The 19,796-nt window shown below is 38.3% G+C and overlaps 1 protein-coding gene across 1 annotated transcript in view; it reads right to left on the bottom strand.

Moving 5' to 3' along the window:
- The window catches only part of LOC103480786 (scavenger receptor cysteine-rich type 1 protein M130-like), a 33,849-nt gene that overhangs the window by 11,038 nt on the left and 3,015 nt on the right, over window positions 1–19,796 (bottom strand). Inside the window, 8 exon segments of the mRNA XM_081599981.1 lie at window positions 1,369–1,680; window positions 4,259–4,570; window positions 5,053–5,364; window positions 12,648–12,971; window positions 14,302–14,543; window positions 18,147–18,246; window positions 18,333–18,554; window positions 18,706–18,876. Of these exon segments, the coding sequence (XP_081456107.1) occupies window positions 1,369–1,680; window positions 4,259–4,570; window positions 5,053–5,364; window positions 12,648–12,971; window positions 14,302–14,543; window positions 18,147–18,246; window positions 18,333–18,554; window positions 18,706–18,876 (1,995 nt within the window).

Here is a 19,796-nt window from a genome sequence, read left to right as displayed (position 1 = left end):
CTTAAATGGATACACTGTTCAGTTATCTGAACAAAATAAACAAAAAGTTAGAAGCAATGCAAAATATGGTTGGAGCTCCATTATTGAACCAAATTGTTACATATGTACAAAAAGTAAGATGTACAGGTTTGTCTATCCCACATTAATGAAAGTAGCTGCTCTGTCATTAATAGTATTGAGGGGAATGTTGGAATTTAGTCTGATTCATCTGCTGTGTTTTCTCTCCTGTTATTCATAAGTTTGATATTTTCATCTCCAACCTTTGAGCATAATTTAGCCGTGTTGGGCATTTCTACATTAGCTAAAATCCTCTGGTGTGGGCTGGCTAAACACTAATCAATAACTTGGTGATTTTGTCTTAGCACATTCCTAAATTATTATTCTTTCATGCTATAATTTAGAATTTAATTTGTGCCTTCAAATACTTGATTTGTTACAAAACATTTCAAAATCCTCAACATGTCAAGATGTACTTCACTCTAGAGAAATATGCACGTTTTTGACAAATGGAGTTGCATCTAATTGTGTAATATTAAACTTACAGCAACCCATTAAAATGGTTGCAAAATTGGGGCTGCACAGTGGTGCAGTTAGTAGCACTGCTGCCTTGCAGTAGGAAGGTCCTGGGTTCAATTCCCAGCCTGGGGTCTTTCTGCATGGAGTTTGCATGTTTTCCCTGTGCATATGTGGGTTCTCTGGTTTCCTCCCACAGTCCTAAGACAGACTGTCAGGTTTATTGGTCTCTCTAAATTCTCCCTAGCTGCGTGTGCATGGTTGTTTGTCCTGTTGACAGACTGGCGACCTGTCCAGGATGTACCCCGCCTCACCCCCAGAACGTTAGCTGGAAATGGGCACCAGCACCTCCCAACCTCACTAGGGACAAGGTGTACAGGTTGCAATATTGTCTTGTGTGAATATTTTTATGCAGTTTGGAGAAATTTCAAAGCACTTTTCAAAGTTGAATTTCATTCACTTAAGTCCAAATTGACATATTAGATATTGATATCTTCCTAAAACTCCAAATGTGCCAAACTGCTGCATGAAAAAATGCAGAATAATCTAAATAGCTGTTTCATTAAACATTGGATTCCCTTATTAATTCAGTTTTTCTTGATTATATTCATTCGATATGCATTTAATTCATGCCCTAACCTCACAATTGGAGAATACCAACACAAGTTAATATTGGTTAAATACATTTTATAACAACTACAGCAAACTACTAAATAATTGTGTTTGAACAAACCCTAATGTGATCCTGAATCCAGAAAGTTATTTACTATTTGGGGACTTATATTTTACTGGTTCACAGAAAATTTAAGCCTTTAAACAATCAACATATTTAATTAAACATTTGTCAAGTTTCACCTGTACAGACGACACCAGCATCTTTTCCATGTGCACAGTTATGGATCCCAAATCCTTGATGCTGACACTCTGCAAGTGAAGTTTCATTTCCCAAACACGACACGTCATCAAGCCAGATTTGTCCTGTTCCTTCACCAAAGGTGGCATTACTAGTAGCAGACAGTGCTGGTCCACAGCCCAACTGTCTACAGACCACTTGAGCATCTGTTAAGCTCCATCCATCATCACAGACCGTTCCCCAGACACTGTTGTGGTAGACTTCAACTCTTCCAGAACATCGTGTTGCTCCAGCACCAGCTAACCGGATACGCTCTTGAAGAAGAACAAACATAGAACAATGTTAACTCGGATTTGTTCACTTTTACATCTTCTGAAACATAAAAATCATAAAAATGTTTTAGATACGTAGCACCGACAGACACAGCTATCCATTTGCTCTATGGTAGAAATATCTGACGATGTAGCACATATAGTCAGAACACCAGGCCCGCCTGGATTAACAAATATCCAGCCTGCAAACCTGTGCAGTTTTTAGCAGTCAGTTTATGCTCCTAACATATTTGTTAGAATATATTCACCAAATCGTTTATTTGGACCCAATATTGTTTTTGGGTTTGGTTTTGTTTAATTCTGTCTTTCTGTTCCTCTTAGTTTATCAGGTATGCCTGAGTTCAGTTTTGTTTGATCATTCTTCATTAGTTTCCTGATTTGAGTTTACAGATTTTTATTAGACTCTGACACCGGTCATACAAGGACCTAAGAGCCCGTATCAAAGGGTCCGGTACCTCATTCTCCCAGAGAACCCCACACAAGACCCCCGAAGGACAAGGTCCAACGCCTTCTCCAAGTCCACAAAACACATGGAGACCGGTTGGGCAAATTCCCATGCACCCTCCAGGACCCTGCTGAGGGTGTAAAGCTGGTCCAGTGTTGCACAACCAGGATGAAAGCCACACTGCTCTTTCTGAATCCAAAGTTCCACTATCCTATGGACCCTCCTCTCCAGGACCACTGAATAGATCTTATAAGGGAGGCTTACGAGTGTGACCCCCAGTAATTTCAGTACACTCTCCAGTCCCTCTTTTTGATCAGGGAACCCCCACCCACCCTGGATTGGCATCCCCACTGCCAATCCAGGGGAACTACCCCCGATGTCAATGCAATATTGCAGAGTCGCGTCAGCAAACACAACCTTACAACATCCAGAGCCTTAAGGAACCCAGAACCAATCTCATCCGCCCCAGTGGCCCTTCCACAGAGGAGCTTTTTAACCACCTCGGCGACCTCGTCCCCAGAGATTGGAGAGCCCGACCCAGAGTCCCCAGGCTCAGTTTCCTCAATGGAAGGCATGTTGGTGGGATTTAGGAGGTCTTTGAACTATTCTGCCCACCGATCCACAATGTCCCGAGTCGAGGTCAGCAGCACACCATTCCCACTATAAACAGTGTTGTTGCTGCACTGCGTCCCCCTCCTGTGACGACGGATGTTGGACCAGAATGGCCTCAAAGCCATGCAGAAGTCTTTCTCCATGGCGTCTCCAAACTCCTTCCATGTCAATGTTATTGCCTCAGCAACCACTCGTGCCAGATGCCTCTTCAGATGCCAGTGACCATCAGCTGCTTCTGGACTTCCACAGGCCAAAAAGGGCCAATAGGACTCCTTTTTCAGCCTGGCGGTATGTCTCACCGAAGGTGTCTACCAACGGGTTTGAGGGTTGTCGCTGTGACAGGCACCGACAACGTTGTGGCCACAGCTCCGATAAGCCGCATCAACAATGGAGGCACAGAACATGGTCCACTCAGACTCGATGTCCTCCATGAGTAAGAGCCTGGCCACCAGGTGCTCGCCATCATGCCTCCCTCCAGACCTGGCTCTGCAGTGTGGCACCAGTGACCTGCATCTGGGCGAGGGAACACAAAATCCAACGTTCTCATCCGCCATAGGGGTCCTCATGCTGCGCCTTGTCCCTCGGGGAGGACTGTGGGTGGTTCTCCGTACCAGGCCCTTTGATAAAGGCTGTCATGTCCTTGTATGACCGGTGTCAGAGTCTAATAAAAATGTAGGACTTTTCTGCCTTGGTGACCCTACCAGGGGCATGAATCCCCAGACAGCATAGCTTCTAGGATCATTGGGACACTCAAACCTCTCCACCACAACAAGGCAGCCCAAGGAGAGGGTTGTCACCTTAATGTCAGGAACATTAAGGTACCACCCTTATAAAATCTTCTTGTAGAGTCTATCAGGTTGCCTCCACTGATACAAGATGTTTTGTTTAGGAATATGTCTCTTTACTACAAATAAGCTGAACATCTGTAGAAAGATGAGCAGTTTGTGGATTCTTTTAATTATTGTGTGTTATAAAGCATAAATGGTTTTTAACCATGTCATTTCACATTGCAAAGTATATGTACACCGTTGTCTCTGAACTTAGACTTGAAAACTCTCCATAAGAAGAAACAACCTGTGGCCCAATGAAATAAGTTAACATTTATCCCTTATTAATTATTGTCTTTTTTCTTCCAATCAAGAGGATTTGTTTTTTTATTCCACAGCAATTTATTGAGTCTTGCATATTTCTGACTTGTTGTTCCTGAAAAACAGAAATCCCTGGTTTCCTGCTAGAATGACCAGGAATGCCAGTATACTAAGAGTTGCATTTCAAAGTTGCAGAAAGCTAACACAAGTTAACATAGAGGTTAAAGAAATAGTGTAACAACCCATAACATTAATAATTATCTCAAGACATTGGTAAGTGACCTCAAAAAGTGGTTTACAGTTTTGGGCCCAGTGTTTTAGATAACTTCAAACAACTCTCACTGGTGCACAAAAAGGTTAAGTGATAAATATTTTCTATAAAGACATTTGTTTGAGAAATAAATGTCAGCTTCACCTGTGCAGATGACACCAGCATCTTGCCAGTGTCCACAGTAATTGAACCCAAATCTTTGATGCTGACACTTTGTAAGTGAAGTTTCATTTCCCAAACACGACATGTCATCGAGCCAGATTTGTCCAGTTCCTTGACCGAAGAAAGCATTATTGGTAGCAACCAGCGCCGTCCCACAGTCCAACTGTCTACAGACCACTTCGGCATCTGTTAAGTCCCATCCATTATGACAGACTGTTCCCCAGACACCATTGTGGTAGATTTCAACTCTTCCAGAACATTGTGTTGATTCAGCACCAGCTAACCGGATCTGGTCTAGAAGCAGAGGAAGAAAGATAAAACAATATTTAGCTTTGATATACAATTCATAAAACACAAAATAAATTCACTCACCACCAACAAGAGAAAATGAGTCAAAAGAGTGCACTATTCAGTTTGCTGAGAAAACACCACAAAAAGATTTAACCAAAAACTGTGTTTAATTGTTGAATCAAATTGTTATATATGTATAAAAGATACAATATATTCTGCTGTCATTCTTATTGTTTTGGTGTATGTTGGAATTTAATCAGATTCATCTGCTGTGTTCCCCCCTATTGTTCACAAGTTAGATTTTTTTCATCTCTTTTCTTGATCGTAACTAAAGCAAACTACTAAATAATTGTATTTGACAGAACAATATGATCTGGAATCCAGAAAGTGATTTTTTATTTGGGGACTTTTATTTTACTGATTCACACAACATTTAAAGATATTTAAACAATATCTTTACTTTATTAAATAATTGTTAGTTTCACCTGAACAGACGACACCAGCATCTTTCCCATGTGTGCAGTTATGGATCCCAAATCCTTGATGCTGACACTCTGTAAGTAAATCTTCATTTCCCACACATGACACATCATCAAGCCAGATTTGTCCTGTTCCTTCACCAAAGGTGGCATTAATGTTAGCAGACAGTGCTGGTCCACAGTCCAGCTCTCTACAGACCACCTCAGCATCTGTTATGTCCCATCCATCATCACAGACCGTTCCCCAGACACCATTGTGGTAGACTTCAACTCTTCCAGAACATTGTGTTGATCCAGCACCAGCTAACCGGATCTGGTCTTGAAGCAGCAGAATAAACATAAAACAATATTTAGTTTGAGTCTCCTGAAGCACAAATCAATTCATCCTCATTTAAATAGAAAAAAAACATGTTAATGTTTATAAAAACTATTTTGTAGCAAGTGAAAATTTTGTCCAAAGATTACACTGATCAGTGAAATGAAAAAAACACTTAAAAATTTGAAAAAGCAAAATGTGTTTAGAGCTTCATTATTGAACCAAAGTGTTACATATGTACAAAAAGTAAAATGTATACTGTTGTATAGCTATTCACATTAATCCAAACAGCTGCTCTGGCGTTATTAGTATATTTGACTATGTTGTTGTAAGCGAGTCTGATTCATCTGCTGTGTTTTCTCTACTGTAATTCTCAAGTTTTATATTTTCATTTCCAACCGTTGAGCATAATTTAGCCTTGTTGGATATTTCTGCATGGGGTGGCTTAAGACTTACCAGCAATTTGGTGATTCAGTCTAATTACATTCACAATTTATTTATTTTTTATGCTGCAATTTAGGATTTAAATATATATGCATATTTTAATACATGTGACTTATTACATTTCTGTGGTGTCTTAGGTTTTCTAAAGCTTTATCTGTCCGAAACATTTCAAAACCCTCAACATATCAAGATGTACTTCAGTCTAGAGAAATATCATGTTTTTGACGAATGGAGTTACGTGGATCAAAGAAGAGTTTACAGGTATTCTGTAGGCCAGTGGTTCCCAAACTTTTTGTCCTGCGCCCCCCCAGGGGTTTCCAAACATTTTCTGGGCCCCCACTATTGATTACAAATAGCTGTGTGGTTGAACGACGTGTGTTTGCGGGGGTTCGACTTTTAGGGGGGCAAAATGAATCTATGTAGCTGAACATAGACAACAACATAACCTACAAGCTACTTGTTAACAAGCTTAAGGTGCTGTATTGATATTAGCTAGTCATCATTTAGCTATCATTAGCTGCATCCAACAGCTTTACTCAACTCAGTCGGTTATCTTTATTTTTTTAAGAAACTGAATAATTATTTGAATATGTCTACTCCCCAAATCCCTCCTCAAAAAATCTGATAAATTTAATCTTTCTTTAATACCTTCACACTCTCTCAACATGCATCTTCTCTCATCTTCATATTTATAACACTCTAAAATAACATGCCCTATTGTTTAAAACTTCTCACAATAATCACACTTTCCAGTTTTATGCTTTTGTATTTTAAAAAGTGAATAATTAAGCCCTGTATGTCCAAACCTTAACCTTGTTATTATTCTTTCCTCCTTCCTGTTTCTTCTTCCCTTTCTTTTCCTTCCTACAAACTTTTGAATTTTATAAAACCATCTTCCTGTTAAACCTTCATCCCAGCTTCTCTGCCATATTTTCATCAGCTCCTCATTGATTTTACTTTTCACTTCAGATTTGCTTGTCCTAACAGTAAAACTAATAGGATTATGTTTGGCCTTCTTTGCCGTTTTATCAGCCCTCTCGTTACCTATTACCCCTATATGTCCTGGAACCCATACAAAAACGACTACTAAGCCCATATTTTGTATTCTAAATAGAGTTTGATATATTTCTAATAAGATGTCCATCCTACAATCCATATTGTTATGTTATGCTTATCAAAGCCGAGTTTGAATCGGAGCAAATTATTGCTTGCAGTGGTTTTACATCCTCTATCCATTGTAATGCCAATAGTATAGCTAACCATTCTCCTGTATAAATTGATAACCCATCCGTAATTCGCTTCCCTATTTACAAATTGAATTCTGGGATTGCAAATGCTATTCCTATTTTTCCGGCTCTTTTGATGCATCTGTAAACTTGGACATGTCGATAATACTGATTTAAATGTGATTGCACTGAATATCTATCTACCACATTTGATTTGTCTTGTTTCTTTACCATTAATGATTTATCTACTATTGTTTCTGGTAGAATCCAGGGTGGTATAATTGATATTGGATCTGTTTAACTAATTTCTAGAATATCAATTTTAAATTCCTTTATGTTCTTTTCAATTTTCAATCTATAACTTCTTTCTTTTCCTTTTCCCAACATGACTTTAAAATTTCCCGAGTTGGATGATCACATTTATTACCCATCAAATTTAACCAATAATTAATTCCTAGTTTAGTTCTCCTTAGATCTAATGGCATTTCTCCCGTTTCTATTTCTAATGCTGCTGTAGGTATTGTTTTGAATGCCCCAGTGCACAATCTTAATGCTTGATGTTGAATATTGTCCAATTTATCTAGATGAGTTTTAGCTGCTGAACTGTAAACTAAACAACCAAAATCAAAGTCAGATCTTATCATTCCTGTATAAAGCTGTTTTAACGATCGTCTGTCTGCCCCCATTCACTACCAGCCAAACACCTTAATATTTTCAACTTTCTCTTACATTTATCAACAATCTTTTGAATGTGAATATTCCATTTTAATTTTTCATCAAACCACAAACCTAAAACTTTTATACACTTTACCTGCTCTATTTTTTGATTATATAATTTAAATTCTATTACTTTGTTGTTGTTTTTCTGAGAAAATATAATTACTTTTGTTTTATCCACTGGGAATTTAAATCCCCATTTCAGAGCCCACACCTCTATACTGACCTTTTGTAATTTCTTTACTATAAACTCAATATTTTTCCCTCTTTTCCATATTGCTCCATCATCTGCAAAGAGTGAACAACCCATATCCTTTCCAATATTTTTGAATATGTCAATTATCATAACCGAAAACAATAATGGACTTATAATACTACCCTGTGGCGTTCCATTTTCCACTATATATTTATCTGAAACTATTTCTCCAATTCTTACCTGTAATTTCCTGTTTGTTAAAAAATCTTTAATCCATTCATATATTTTTCCTTTAATCCCCAATTTGTGTAACTTAATTAATAACCCCTCTACCACATCATATCATATGCCTTTTCAATATCGAAAAATACTGCCACTACACTTTCTTTGTTTACTTGAGCTCTTCTAACTTCATGCTCAAGACATAATGTTGACTCATTGGTGCACTTCCCTTCACAAAAACCCCTTTGATAATTAAAAATATCAATTTTTATTTAAATAATACACTAATCTATTATTAATCATTTTTTCCATTATTTTACATAAATTTGAAGTTGATCCTATTGGCCTATAACTTTCTGGTTTTGAATGATCTTTTCCTGGTTTAGCTATTGGTACAATAATAGATTCCTTCCATAACTCTGGTAATTTTCCCTCCTCCCATATTTTATTGAATAATTGTAATATTATAGCTTTTGGCTTATCACTTAGTTGACTTATTCTATACCAAATTTTATCTTTACCTGGTGCTGTATTTTTTATTTTTTTAAGCACACAATTTAATTCCACTATGGTAAAATCAACATTGAAAAATTTTTTTATTTCTTCGTCACTCTGTATTAAATTTTTATACTCAACAGTATTTTCTCTTCCTTTTCTTCCCTCTTCACTAATGTTATTTGTGCTATGAATCTTACTAAATAATTTTGCCAATACCTCAGCTTTATCCTCATCTCTAATTATATCAACATTCTCTACTTTTAATACAGGATAATCAAACTTGTTTTTAATACCATTCATTTTTTTAATTACTTTCCATATCTTTTCAATTTTTGTATCTCTCTCTATTGTATTACAAAAATTTCTCCAATAGTCTCCCTTAGCTTTCTTTATAATCCTCCTTACTACCTGTGAAAAGTTCTTTGCGTTTTGCAGCCATGATTCTAACACACCTGCGTGTATTAGAAACCCCAGCAGGTCTCCTTCACTGCCGCACAGGTGTAAACCCAGTAGCTCTCATGTTTCGTTTAAAGGCAGCTTGGAAAAACAGGTTACCAAATGTTAACAACGGATTAAAGTTTCAACTGCTGATAAAAGTGACAGAGGACACAGATATGGGAAGAGTGGAAGTCCCTACTGTATCAAATTGACATAGGAATAACAGAGTTGGCCATTCTAAGGTAAAAACCCAGCGCATACAGCGTTCATGTTGGGGTTTTTTTTGTTTGATTTTTTTCTTTTCAACCAGATGGCTTCCCGCGCCCCCCTGCAATGGCACGGCGCCCCAAAGTTTGGGAACCATTGCCTTAGGCAGAACAAAGGTAGGCCTCAATGTATTTTTAAGCACACTATTGGGTTTTAAACAGGTAGAATTAGCCATCTTACTGTATGATATCAAACTTAAAGGAACCCATCCAAAAAATAAAACAATTAGGAAAGCAAAAGGTTTTCTAAAAGGAAAGTGAGGACAGATTGGAAAAAGAAACGGTCAATTTTATTTTTATTTCATTTTCTTTCTTAAATTTGTGAAGTTAAAATAATCTAAGCAAATTTAGCTTAGGGACCCTTTATGTGTTGTTTTATTAAACCTTCAATTCCTTCACATATTTATTTTATCCTGACATATATTCTGACTATATAATTTAATTTAGAACCCCATATTGGGAAAATACTGACACAAGTTAACAGTGGTTATAATCTCTTAGTAAATGTATTTGAACAAAACAAGATGATCTGGAATTCAGAAGAGATTTATTATTTAGGGACTTTTACTTTACTGGACCCAGGGTCGCCATATAAGGGGGGAACGTTAGGACAATCCCAAGGGTTCCCACAATTTTTTTCCCATATAAATTGAAAAAAATGAAGACCTGTCAATTACAAAATTAATTATATTTTGTTTTCTAAAATTGTTTTTAGCAGAAAATATTAAATGTTACCCCTCAAAACCCAAAAAGCACACATTTGCTCTGAACACCCCCTGGATGAAATGGTTCATCCCTGCTTAGCGCTTCATGGTGACGGTGTTCAGCAGCAGTCAGCGAAAGACAAGAACGACTGTGGCAGTTAGTGTGCTGCCAATAAAATGATAAAATCAGGTTTTCAAAAAATAGAGACAGAAAATGGTAAGACTATGTTAAGAAAATACATTTAAAATAAACTAGTTTTAAAACTTAACATGTCTTGATTAAAATAGCCTAATTATAGTTTTAACATTAATAACTTATTCTGGCCTATTGACCTTTGTTTTACTTGTAGTTACAGCAGATTCTTTTATCTGCCCTTTGTCTGTCTGGAAAACAAATCAGGAAAACGTTCCAGCTTTTCACACTGATCTGTTAAAGCCATAAACCAGCAGGAGTTCAGGAGAAGCTCTGCTTCCACTTTATTTAGACAATGGGGCAAATGGCTTTAGGGAGAGGGTCAGAGACAGGTCCTGGTTAGATGAGCAAAGATATGCCTAATTTGAATAAATTAAATACAAGAATATAAAACTTTCTACACAGAGCAACAGATTAGATTTGCTCTTGCAATTCTCCAAAAACATCTTTGCTTTTTGATTGTCGTTTCCATCTTTTGTCTTTTTCCTTTCTCAGGTAAATTCATGTGTTGTTTGTGCTCTGAGGTTTCTGATGTTTTGTGATGTGCTTTTCTGGTGATAGTATGCATCTGTCTTGAATAAATGCTGATTATTGTGATGCTGTTATCTCTGCGTGATCTCAGTCTTTGCGCACAGCATTTTCTGAATCTGGGCATAAGAGAGGATATAACGAGTCAAAAGGTTTTTAAAGTTCTAGAATTTTCCTCTCTTAAGAGTCAATTTGTAACCCAGTTTTTCTTTAATTTAATTTTTTGTCATGGTGCACAAGATTCCTGGCGCCACCCTTGACTAGACAACCCAACATTTAAGCCTTTAAAGTGTTTCATTAAAATATTTGTTAGTTTCACCTGTACAGACGACACCAGCATCTTTCCCATGTGTGCAGTTATGGATCCCAAATCCTTGATGATGACACTTTGTGAGTGAATCTTCATTTCCCAAACACGACACGTCATCAAGCCAGATTTGTCCTGTTCCTTCACCAAAGGTAGCATTACTGGTAGCAGACAGTGCTGTCCCACAGCCCATCTGTCTACAGACCACATGAGCATCTGTTAGGTCCCATCCATCACCACAGACTGTTCCCCAGACACCGTTGTGGTAGACTTCAACTCTTCCAGAACATTGTGTTGATCCAGCACCAGCTAACCGGATACGCTCTAGAAGCAGAAGAAGAAACATAAAACAATATTTACCTTGATTTGAATTTCCTAAATTACAATAAAATCAGTCAATGTTCAATAAAATTATTTTCTAAATTTTTTCTAAATGTTAAACAGATCCTCTATAAAATGTTTTTAACATATAAAACTACATTTTTCAAGAAAATGTTCTTTCCAGCAAGATAAAATGACTTAAATGGATACATTGATCAGTTATCTAAAAAGTTATAAACAACGCAAAATATATTTGGAGCTCCAATATTGAACCACATTGTTACATATGTACAAAAAGTAAGATGTACAGGTTTGTCTGTCCCACATTAATGAAAGCAGCTGCTCTGTCATTAATAGTATTGGGGGAAAGTTGGAATTTAGTCTGATTCATCTGCTGTTTTCTCTCCTGTTATTCATAAGGTTGATATTTTCATCTCCATCCTTTGAGCATAATTTAGCCTTGTTGGACATTTCTAGAATAACTAAATTGGTCTCTGTTGTCGGGTTGCTAAAAACATATCAGCAACTTGGTGATTCTGTCTTATTAAATTCATAAATCATTATTTTTTCATGTTGTAGTTTAGGATTTAAATGTGCATCTTTAAAGACTTGTAGCTCATAACATTTCTGTTGGCTCTTAGGTTTTCTAAAGACTTACCGCTCTGAAACATTTCAAAATTATGAACATAAGATGTGTTTCTGTCTAGAGAAATAGCCATGTGTTTGACTGATGGAGTTACATGGATCAGAGATATTTCTCTGCTTTAATACTCCTGATCAGCTGATTGTAATTCAGCAAACACTTGTCAATTGAAATGTCCTGTGCTAAAGTAAGGTAACATCTAAAACATGCAGGGCAGTGTGCCTTGAGGACCAGGGTTAGGAAACACTGATCTAAACTAATTTAGCTCAGAGAGCACTTTCTCTGGTGTTTCATTAAACAATAGATTCCGCCATAATATTTCTTTATCTACACCTATTATATTTCATCAATGTACATTTAATTTATAACCTCAGAATTGTACAATATAACCCAAGTTAACATTGGTTAAAGACATTTTGTAACAACTAATGCAAACCTCTAAGTAATTGTGTTTGAACAAAACTTAAATGATCCTAAATCCAGATAGTGATTTTCTACTTCTGGACTTTTATTTTACTGGTTCACACAACCTTTAAGTCTTTGAACAATCAGTATATTTAATTAAAGATTTGTCAGTTTCACCTGAGCAGATGACACTAGCATCCCCCCTGTGTCCCTCCCAGTATCCACAGCTATTGATCCCAAATCCTTGATGCCGACAGTGTGCAAGTGAAATTTCATTTCCCAAACACGACACGTAATCAAGCCAGATTTGTCCAGTTCCTTGACCAAAGCCAGCATTATAGGGAGCACTCAGTGCTGGTCCACAGTCCAACTCTCTACAGACCACCTCAGCATCTGTTAAGTCCCATCCATAATGACAGACTGTTCCCCAGACACCGTCATGATAGACTTCAACTCTTCCAGAACATCGTGTTGCTCCAGCACCAGCTAACCGGATATAGTCTAGAAGCAGAAGAAGAAACATGTAACAGTATTTAACTTGGATTTGTTCACATTTGTATCTTCTAAAACATAAAAATCTAGTCACCTTTAGCAAGTGAAGGTAAGTCATTACAAGAGACTGCATGAGAGGAAACCAGTTCATCGGTCAGCTAAAATGCTTAAACTGTGTATTTAATAATCCTTAATATATATCAGTTGTACTTATTTATAGTATTTAATTAGTTTAAATTTATTATTTAATTAAATAATAGTTCTAGAAATAAACAACAGTTCTCTCTAAGTAAAACGAGTCCTTCTGCTCACTGCATAGAAATCCAATCACTAGTAATGATGCATCAACACTCAGTAAATGTAACTTAGCTTCCTCTGGTCAAACAAGTAGTCTTGGAATTGTTTTCTTTCCACTGTTATCTGCAGCTTTTCTTTTGTTTTGAATCACCGGGTTTTAAGCGAGTTTTACATTATTATTTTTAACACAATCCTTTGGTAAGCTAACTCGCAGCAAATAGACTGTCGTCTACATGCAATATGTTGCTGAACACTAGGGGGTGCCCATGGACCACCAGTGTTACTCGAACCACAGTTTGAGTAACACTGATCTATATCATGCAGTACATAAATCATGTATATCATCTTTATACACCGGTTGTAGTGATATATCACAGTTAGGCTTCCGTAGTCGGGTGCAGACTGATGAGCATGCACTGTACATCCAGTACTTGAATAGTTGCACTAAGTAATAAAGATGAGTTCTACAAGCTGCACAACTCGTCCACATGTGTCAGAAGAGGCTGAGAGATTTTTTTAAATTATTTTAGTAAAAACATAAACAAGAAAATTTTAGCCTGGTGGCAGGGCTCAAACAAAGTGAAAGGGATAAATAAAGGTAATATGTAAAGAACATTACATAAATCCAATTAAATTAAATTTCTATGTATGTATGTATGGATGGATGGATGGATGGATGGATGGATGGATGGATGGATGGATGGATGGATGGATGGATGGATGGATGGATGGATGGATGGATGGATGGATGGATGGATGGATGGATGGATGGATGGATGGATGGAAAAATCTTCTTAAATCTTTGATGTGAAATATAGTCCCCCCCCAAAAAAAAATGAAAACACTACCAAGAAGAAATAGCTAGCTTTCCCTGATATGTTATTATAATGGTCAACTGCTGTCAAGGCAACCAGCTGAATGAGTGCAAATGTATGCTTAGAGCCAACAGCTGGGTGACCTGCACAAAATGACTTCCTCAGTTACCCTTTTTATAAAATTGATCATTTATGGCTGCAGAAAAAGTAAAAATAAGATATATCACCTTGTCTATAACAGATGAATGGCAAACTCAGGCTGCAGTTTTCATCCGACCATCTTCCATTATCATTAAATGATCCAGCAACACACTGATCACCAGAAGGATCGTTGGGCTCGCCATCCACCCAGTGTCGAAACAGAGAGTCGCTGCCATCAGACCACAGCTTTTCCCGATACAGTCCAATCCAAACAGTCTTGCCATCCGTTAGGTTTTTGATTATATCATTTTCTGTCTGATTTCGTACACTGGGAAGGGAAAAATACAAATATTCAATTATAATAAGCAATATGTAGACATACATTGTTGGTATCTGTTTTGGATCTTTTATAACATCACTGAAATTAGTAAGAGGTATGTCTCAGAATTTCAACAACAATCAACAGGTCAAGTAAAAAGAATGTTGCAAACAATGTTAGCCTTGCTCACAGCATATGGCTCTGGAAAAACATAAGAGGTCACTGCACTGAACCCCATTGAAAACCTTCTTGGTATCCCACCAAACACTATTTTCTGAACTCTTTGTAAGTTAAAATGCAAGTATTGCTGATTCTAAATGAATATAAACTTCTTTCCTTGCATTGTTTGAGGTCTGACAGCCCTGCATCTTTTTTCTTATGTTGACCTTTTCTCATTTTCTGAAACTTCTGAGAGGCATGTCAGTAGTTCATAGAACAATGTTCATTTTACTTAACATATACCCATAAAAACTAAAATCAGAGAAACTGATAGTTTGAAGTGGTCTCTTAATTTTTCCAGAGCTGCATTACAGTATTAACACAGTTGAATTGAAATCAGTCGTTAGAAGGTGCCATATTCTTTAGTTACCCTTTATTTATTCTTTGTCCTGGCATATACTCTATTTCAGTGGTATTTCAGCTGTACTTAAGTAGAGTTTTTGTGTATCTGTACTTTACTTAAGTAGATTTAATAATGGGGACTTTCTACTTTAACTCCACTACATTTTACAGTAAGTATCTGTACTTTCTACTTCACTACATTTCTACAAAACTGCCGCGTTACTCGTTACATCCAAGTCGCATTTAGCTTTTTGTCCGTTAAAATGTGAAGTTCAGGGACTTAAGGTGGCGTCGTAAAATCCGAGCAATAACGCGACTAAGTGTCTGTTGTCACCCATCGGCTCCACCTTTACTCGCACGCGGAGCTCCAGACATGCGCAGTGGTTTCCTCTGAGCGGGAGGAGATGTTTGTCTATAATATAACAGCGCTGCATAAATTGATATGGCGACATGTAAAATCAGCAGCGCTTCGCTTTCACAGACGGCAGGACTTCGTCCAACTTTTAGCGTCACTTGGAAGGAAAGCTTAAAGAAAGGTAAGATCTGTGCTAGCTAAGCTAGCTGTACACATGTTGCATCTGATGAAAAAAAGTTGTCACTCATGCGCTGAATTATTGTGTTGACTGAGGTGTCCCAGATATGGGACAACGCTGTGACCAAAGTTTGCAATATAGTGATATAACATTCAGGAACGATCCGATTCTTCTGGACGATCTTTACTAAGTCCTAAGGACTGAAGCCTCACTGAGAGCCGTTCTTTGTTCTTGTGTACACTGCGGTAGCTAAAAAAAAAAAAAAATTCTCTTCTCACCCTCTGCGGGTGGTCTGGTTCATCCTCTGAGCTCGGGTCCTCTACCAGAGGCCTGGGAGCTTGAGGCTTCTGCGCAGTATCTTGGCTGTGCCTAGAACTGCACATTTCTGGACTGAGATGTCTGATGTTGTTCCTGGGATCTGTTTGAGCCACTGCTCCAGTTTGGGGGTGACTGCCCCGAGGGCCCCGATGACCACAGGCACCACTGTGGTCTTCACCTTCCAGGTCTTTTCCAGTTCCTCCCTGAGGCCCTGGTATTTCTCCAGTTTCTCATGCTCCTTTTTCCTGATGTTGTAGTCACTTGGTATTGCTACATCCACCACAACGGCTTTCCTCTGTTCTTTATCCACCACCACAATGTCCGGTTGGTTCGCCATTACCATCTTGTCTGTCTGGATCTGGAAGTCCCACAGGATCTTAGCTCGGTCATTCTCCACCACTTTTGGGGGTGTTCCCCACTTTGATCTTGGGGCTTCCAGTCCATATTCTGCACAGATGTTCCTGTACACTATGCCCGCCACTTGGTTATGTCGTTCCATGTATGCTTTCCCTGCCAGCATCTTGCACCCTGCTATTATGTGCTGGACTGTCTCAGGGGCCTCCTTGCACAACCTACACCTTGGGTCTTGTCTGGTGTGGTAGATCTGAGCCTCTATTGCTCTGGTGTTTAGGGCCTGTTCCTGGGCGGCCAGGATGAGAGCCTCTGTGCTGTCCTTGAGTCCAGCTTCCTCCAGCCATTGGTAGGTTTTCCTGACATCAGCCACTTCAGTTATTTGTCGGTGGTACATCCCATGTAGGGGCTTGTCCTCCCATGATGGTACTTCCAGCACCTTGTCTTCTGTTCCCCATTGCCTGAGACATTCACTGAGCACATCGTCCGTTGAGGCTTTGTCCTTGATGTATTTATGGATCTTGGATGTTTCATCCTGGACAGTGGCTCTCACACTCACTAGTCCTCTGCCTCCTTCCTTACGGCTCATGTACAGTCTCAGGGTGCTGGATTTGGGGTGGAACCCTCCATGCATGGTTAGTATCTTCCTAGTCTTAACATCCGTGGCCTTCATCTCTTCCATTGGCCAGCTAATTATTCCAGCAGGGTATCTGATTACTGGTAAGGCATAGCTGTTTATTGCACGGATCTTGTTCTTGCCATTGAGCTGGCTTCTCAGGACTTGCCTTATTCGTTGGAGGTATTTGGCTGTGGCTCCTTTCCTTGTGACCTCATCGAGGTTGCCATTTGCTTGTGGTATTCCCAGGTACTTGTAGCTGTGCTCTATGTCTGCTATTGTTCCTTCTGGGAGTGAGACCCCTTCTGTGTGGGCGACCTTCCCTCTCTTTGTAACCATCCGACCACACTTCTCTAGTCCGAATGACATCCCAATGTCAGTGCTGTAGATCCTGGTGGTGTGGATCAGTGAGTCGATGTCTCGCTCGCTCTTGGCGTACAGCTTGATGTCATCCATGTAGAGGAGGTGACTGATCGTGGCCCCATTCTTGAGTCGGTATCCGTAGCCAGTCTTGTTGATGATTTGGCTGAGAGGGTTCAGGCCTATGCAGAACAGCAGTGGGGACAGAGCATCTCCTTGGTATATGCCACATTTGATGGACACTTGTGCAAGTGGTTTGCAGTTGGCTTCAAGGGTGGTTTTCCACAGCCCCATCGAGTTTGCAATGAAGGCTCTTAGAGTCCTATAACAGCTATATATATATATGTATATATATATATATATATATATATATATATATACTACACCTATGTGCTTGCATGGTAGTGCTTGGTGTAGTACACGCAAATGAAACTGACATAAAACATAAAAATCTCACCTGCAGTGAGAATGTAACACTGGAAAAGCACAAATTGAAATTACATTGTGGATAACAGAGTTCACTTTCCCAACATACTGGGGTTGTGACAACTGACTGTTGAACAACAATGATGGGAACAATAGGAGGAAAAAATAGAATGACTGATAAATGCTAAATAAAAGCAAATCATGACAAAAGATAAGAGGAACTAGAAATACAGGAATACAATTTACAAAACTCAGCAATAGCAGCAACAGGAAGTAAATGGAAGATAGTTGTGCACAAGGTTTGATGTCAAAACAAATCAGGACAAAGTCTACAAAGAGAAAACATAACTATGAACAGATCAAAGCAAAAGCCCAGAGCACAATGTCAGAAGAACTGATGAACCATTAGGTATTAATGCAGTTTGTTGTAGCATACAGTCTTATTACCTGGCCAGATCAACATAATTCTCCCGGCAGAATTTCTGGGCTTCAGTCCAATTTAATGAAATATTACTGACAACATAGGATGGTGATCCACCTACTGTACCTGTGAATATATTGAGAAATGTAGAATGAGAAAACTAAAAGAAAATGATCTTTAATTTTTCTTCATTAATATTATGTAAATCTTACCAGTGTAGCAAACAAACTGCATTGTATCTAAGCACCCAGTGTCATCCCATTGGCCCCCAGAACCATTAAACTGAACACAATGCTGTTGTCCATAATAATCGTCGGGTTGCCCAGGTTGCCAGTTCCTAAAGGAATTTTCTCCAGGACCATAGAAGCTGCTGTCATTTAGGGACCATTTCCAGCTGTTTATTGTGTCGTCATAGAGACCAATCCATGCCTTGCCTAAATGAAAAAACATATCTGATATTAAAAAGCTGCAGATAAGCATGTTAATAGTCATATATGAGACGTTCACTAATAAAAAGCAATGTGGGGTTTGAACTGCACATATTTATACGTGTGTTGTCTACCCTTGTGCAAATTAAAAACTCACCTGTATAACCGGAGGTGGTACTTAGAAAGTCATCAACATCAGCTGTGCTTTCAATGGTGGCCAGATCAGTGTAGTCCCGTCTGCAGACACTCTGAGCTTCTGTCCATGTTAGCAACGTGTTCACAAAGTGGTACTGATGGCTTTGGGCGCTAGCAACACTGAGCAGGGCGCCTGAAATAAAACCCATTAAACTTTAACAGCATTTCATTACAGCAGTGTTTCCCAATCTTTATCTCCTGTCAAAGACATTGTAAAAGTTGTGAATACAGCTGCAAATGTTCCATAACTCAAGGAAACAAGTCTATTACCATCATTGACTTAAACTATTTAGTGAAGAAGAACCTACTGTCCCAAAGACATCGTGAAGAAGCCGGATTACAGTTTGAAAATGCACTTAGGAACAAATACTTTCATGTTTAGTGCTAAATAAAATGTTTTTTATAATGTTTTTTGTTATATTTGAATAATTAAGGTTCAAGATTCTAAAAATAGTCCGTTTTAATGCTTTAGTGTTTTTAGTGTTTCAGTTTGGATGTTTTGCAACAGGAGGGACTGGTGCACTTCACAAAATATTGCATAATGGAAACATAATGTAAACAATGAAGATTATTGCCATTCTGAAGTGGAAATATTGTAGCAATAGTGGAAGACAACACACTGGCATCACATTGCTACCCAGAAAGATTTTACTTTATTGTTGAAAGAGAAATTCTATGGAAATGTTTGCCAATGTCAGAATATAATCAGAATTTAAGGATCTATGAACAACATTGGTAATCCTAATTAATCTAAAAGTTTTGAAAATGTTTATTAAGGTTTAGTGTCAAACAGTCAGGAAAAAAAGCTAGGTTTTGTTCAGCACATGTTCATATCTAGTTACAACTTGAGTTTATCTTGAAAGACATCCTGTCCATCAAGGCTGAGGAAGAAAGCTAGAGAAAAACAGCAGAATATGTAAGCAGGTCCCTGGTGGGATTTGAAACCAGGACTTCCTTGAATTGAGGTGTTAAAATGATAACATATCCACAATGTACATGCGCATTTTTAGCACAGAACTTGACATTAACCTTTGTCTTACTTTGCCTCTCAGT

The sequence above is a fragment of the Poecilia reticulata genome, chromosome 18 (genome assembly GCF_904066995.2).
Source record: "Poecilia reticulata chromosome 18, P_reticulata-male-v2, whole genome shotgun sequence".
NCBI classification, from domain to species: domain Eukaryota; kingdom Metazoa; phylum Chordata; class Actinopteri; order Cyprinodontiformes; family Poeciliidae; genus Poecilia; species Poecilia reticulata.
This window is presented reverse-complemented; position numbering and strand designations above follow the sequence as displayed.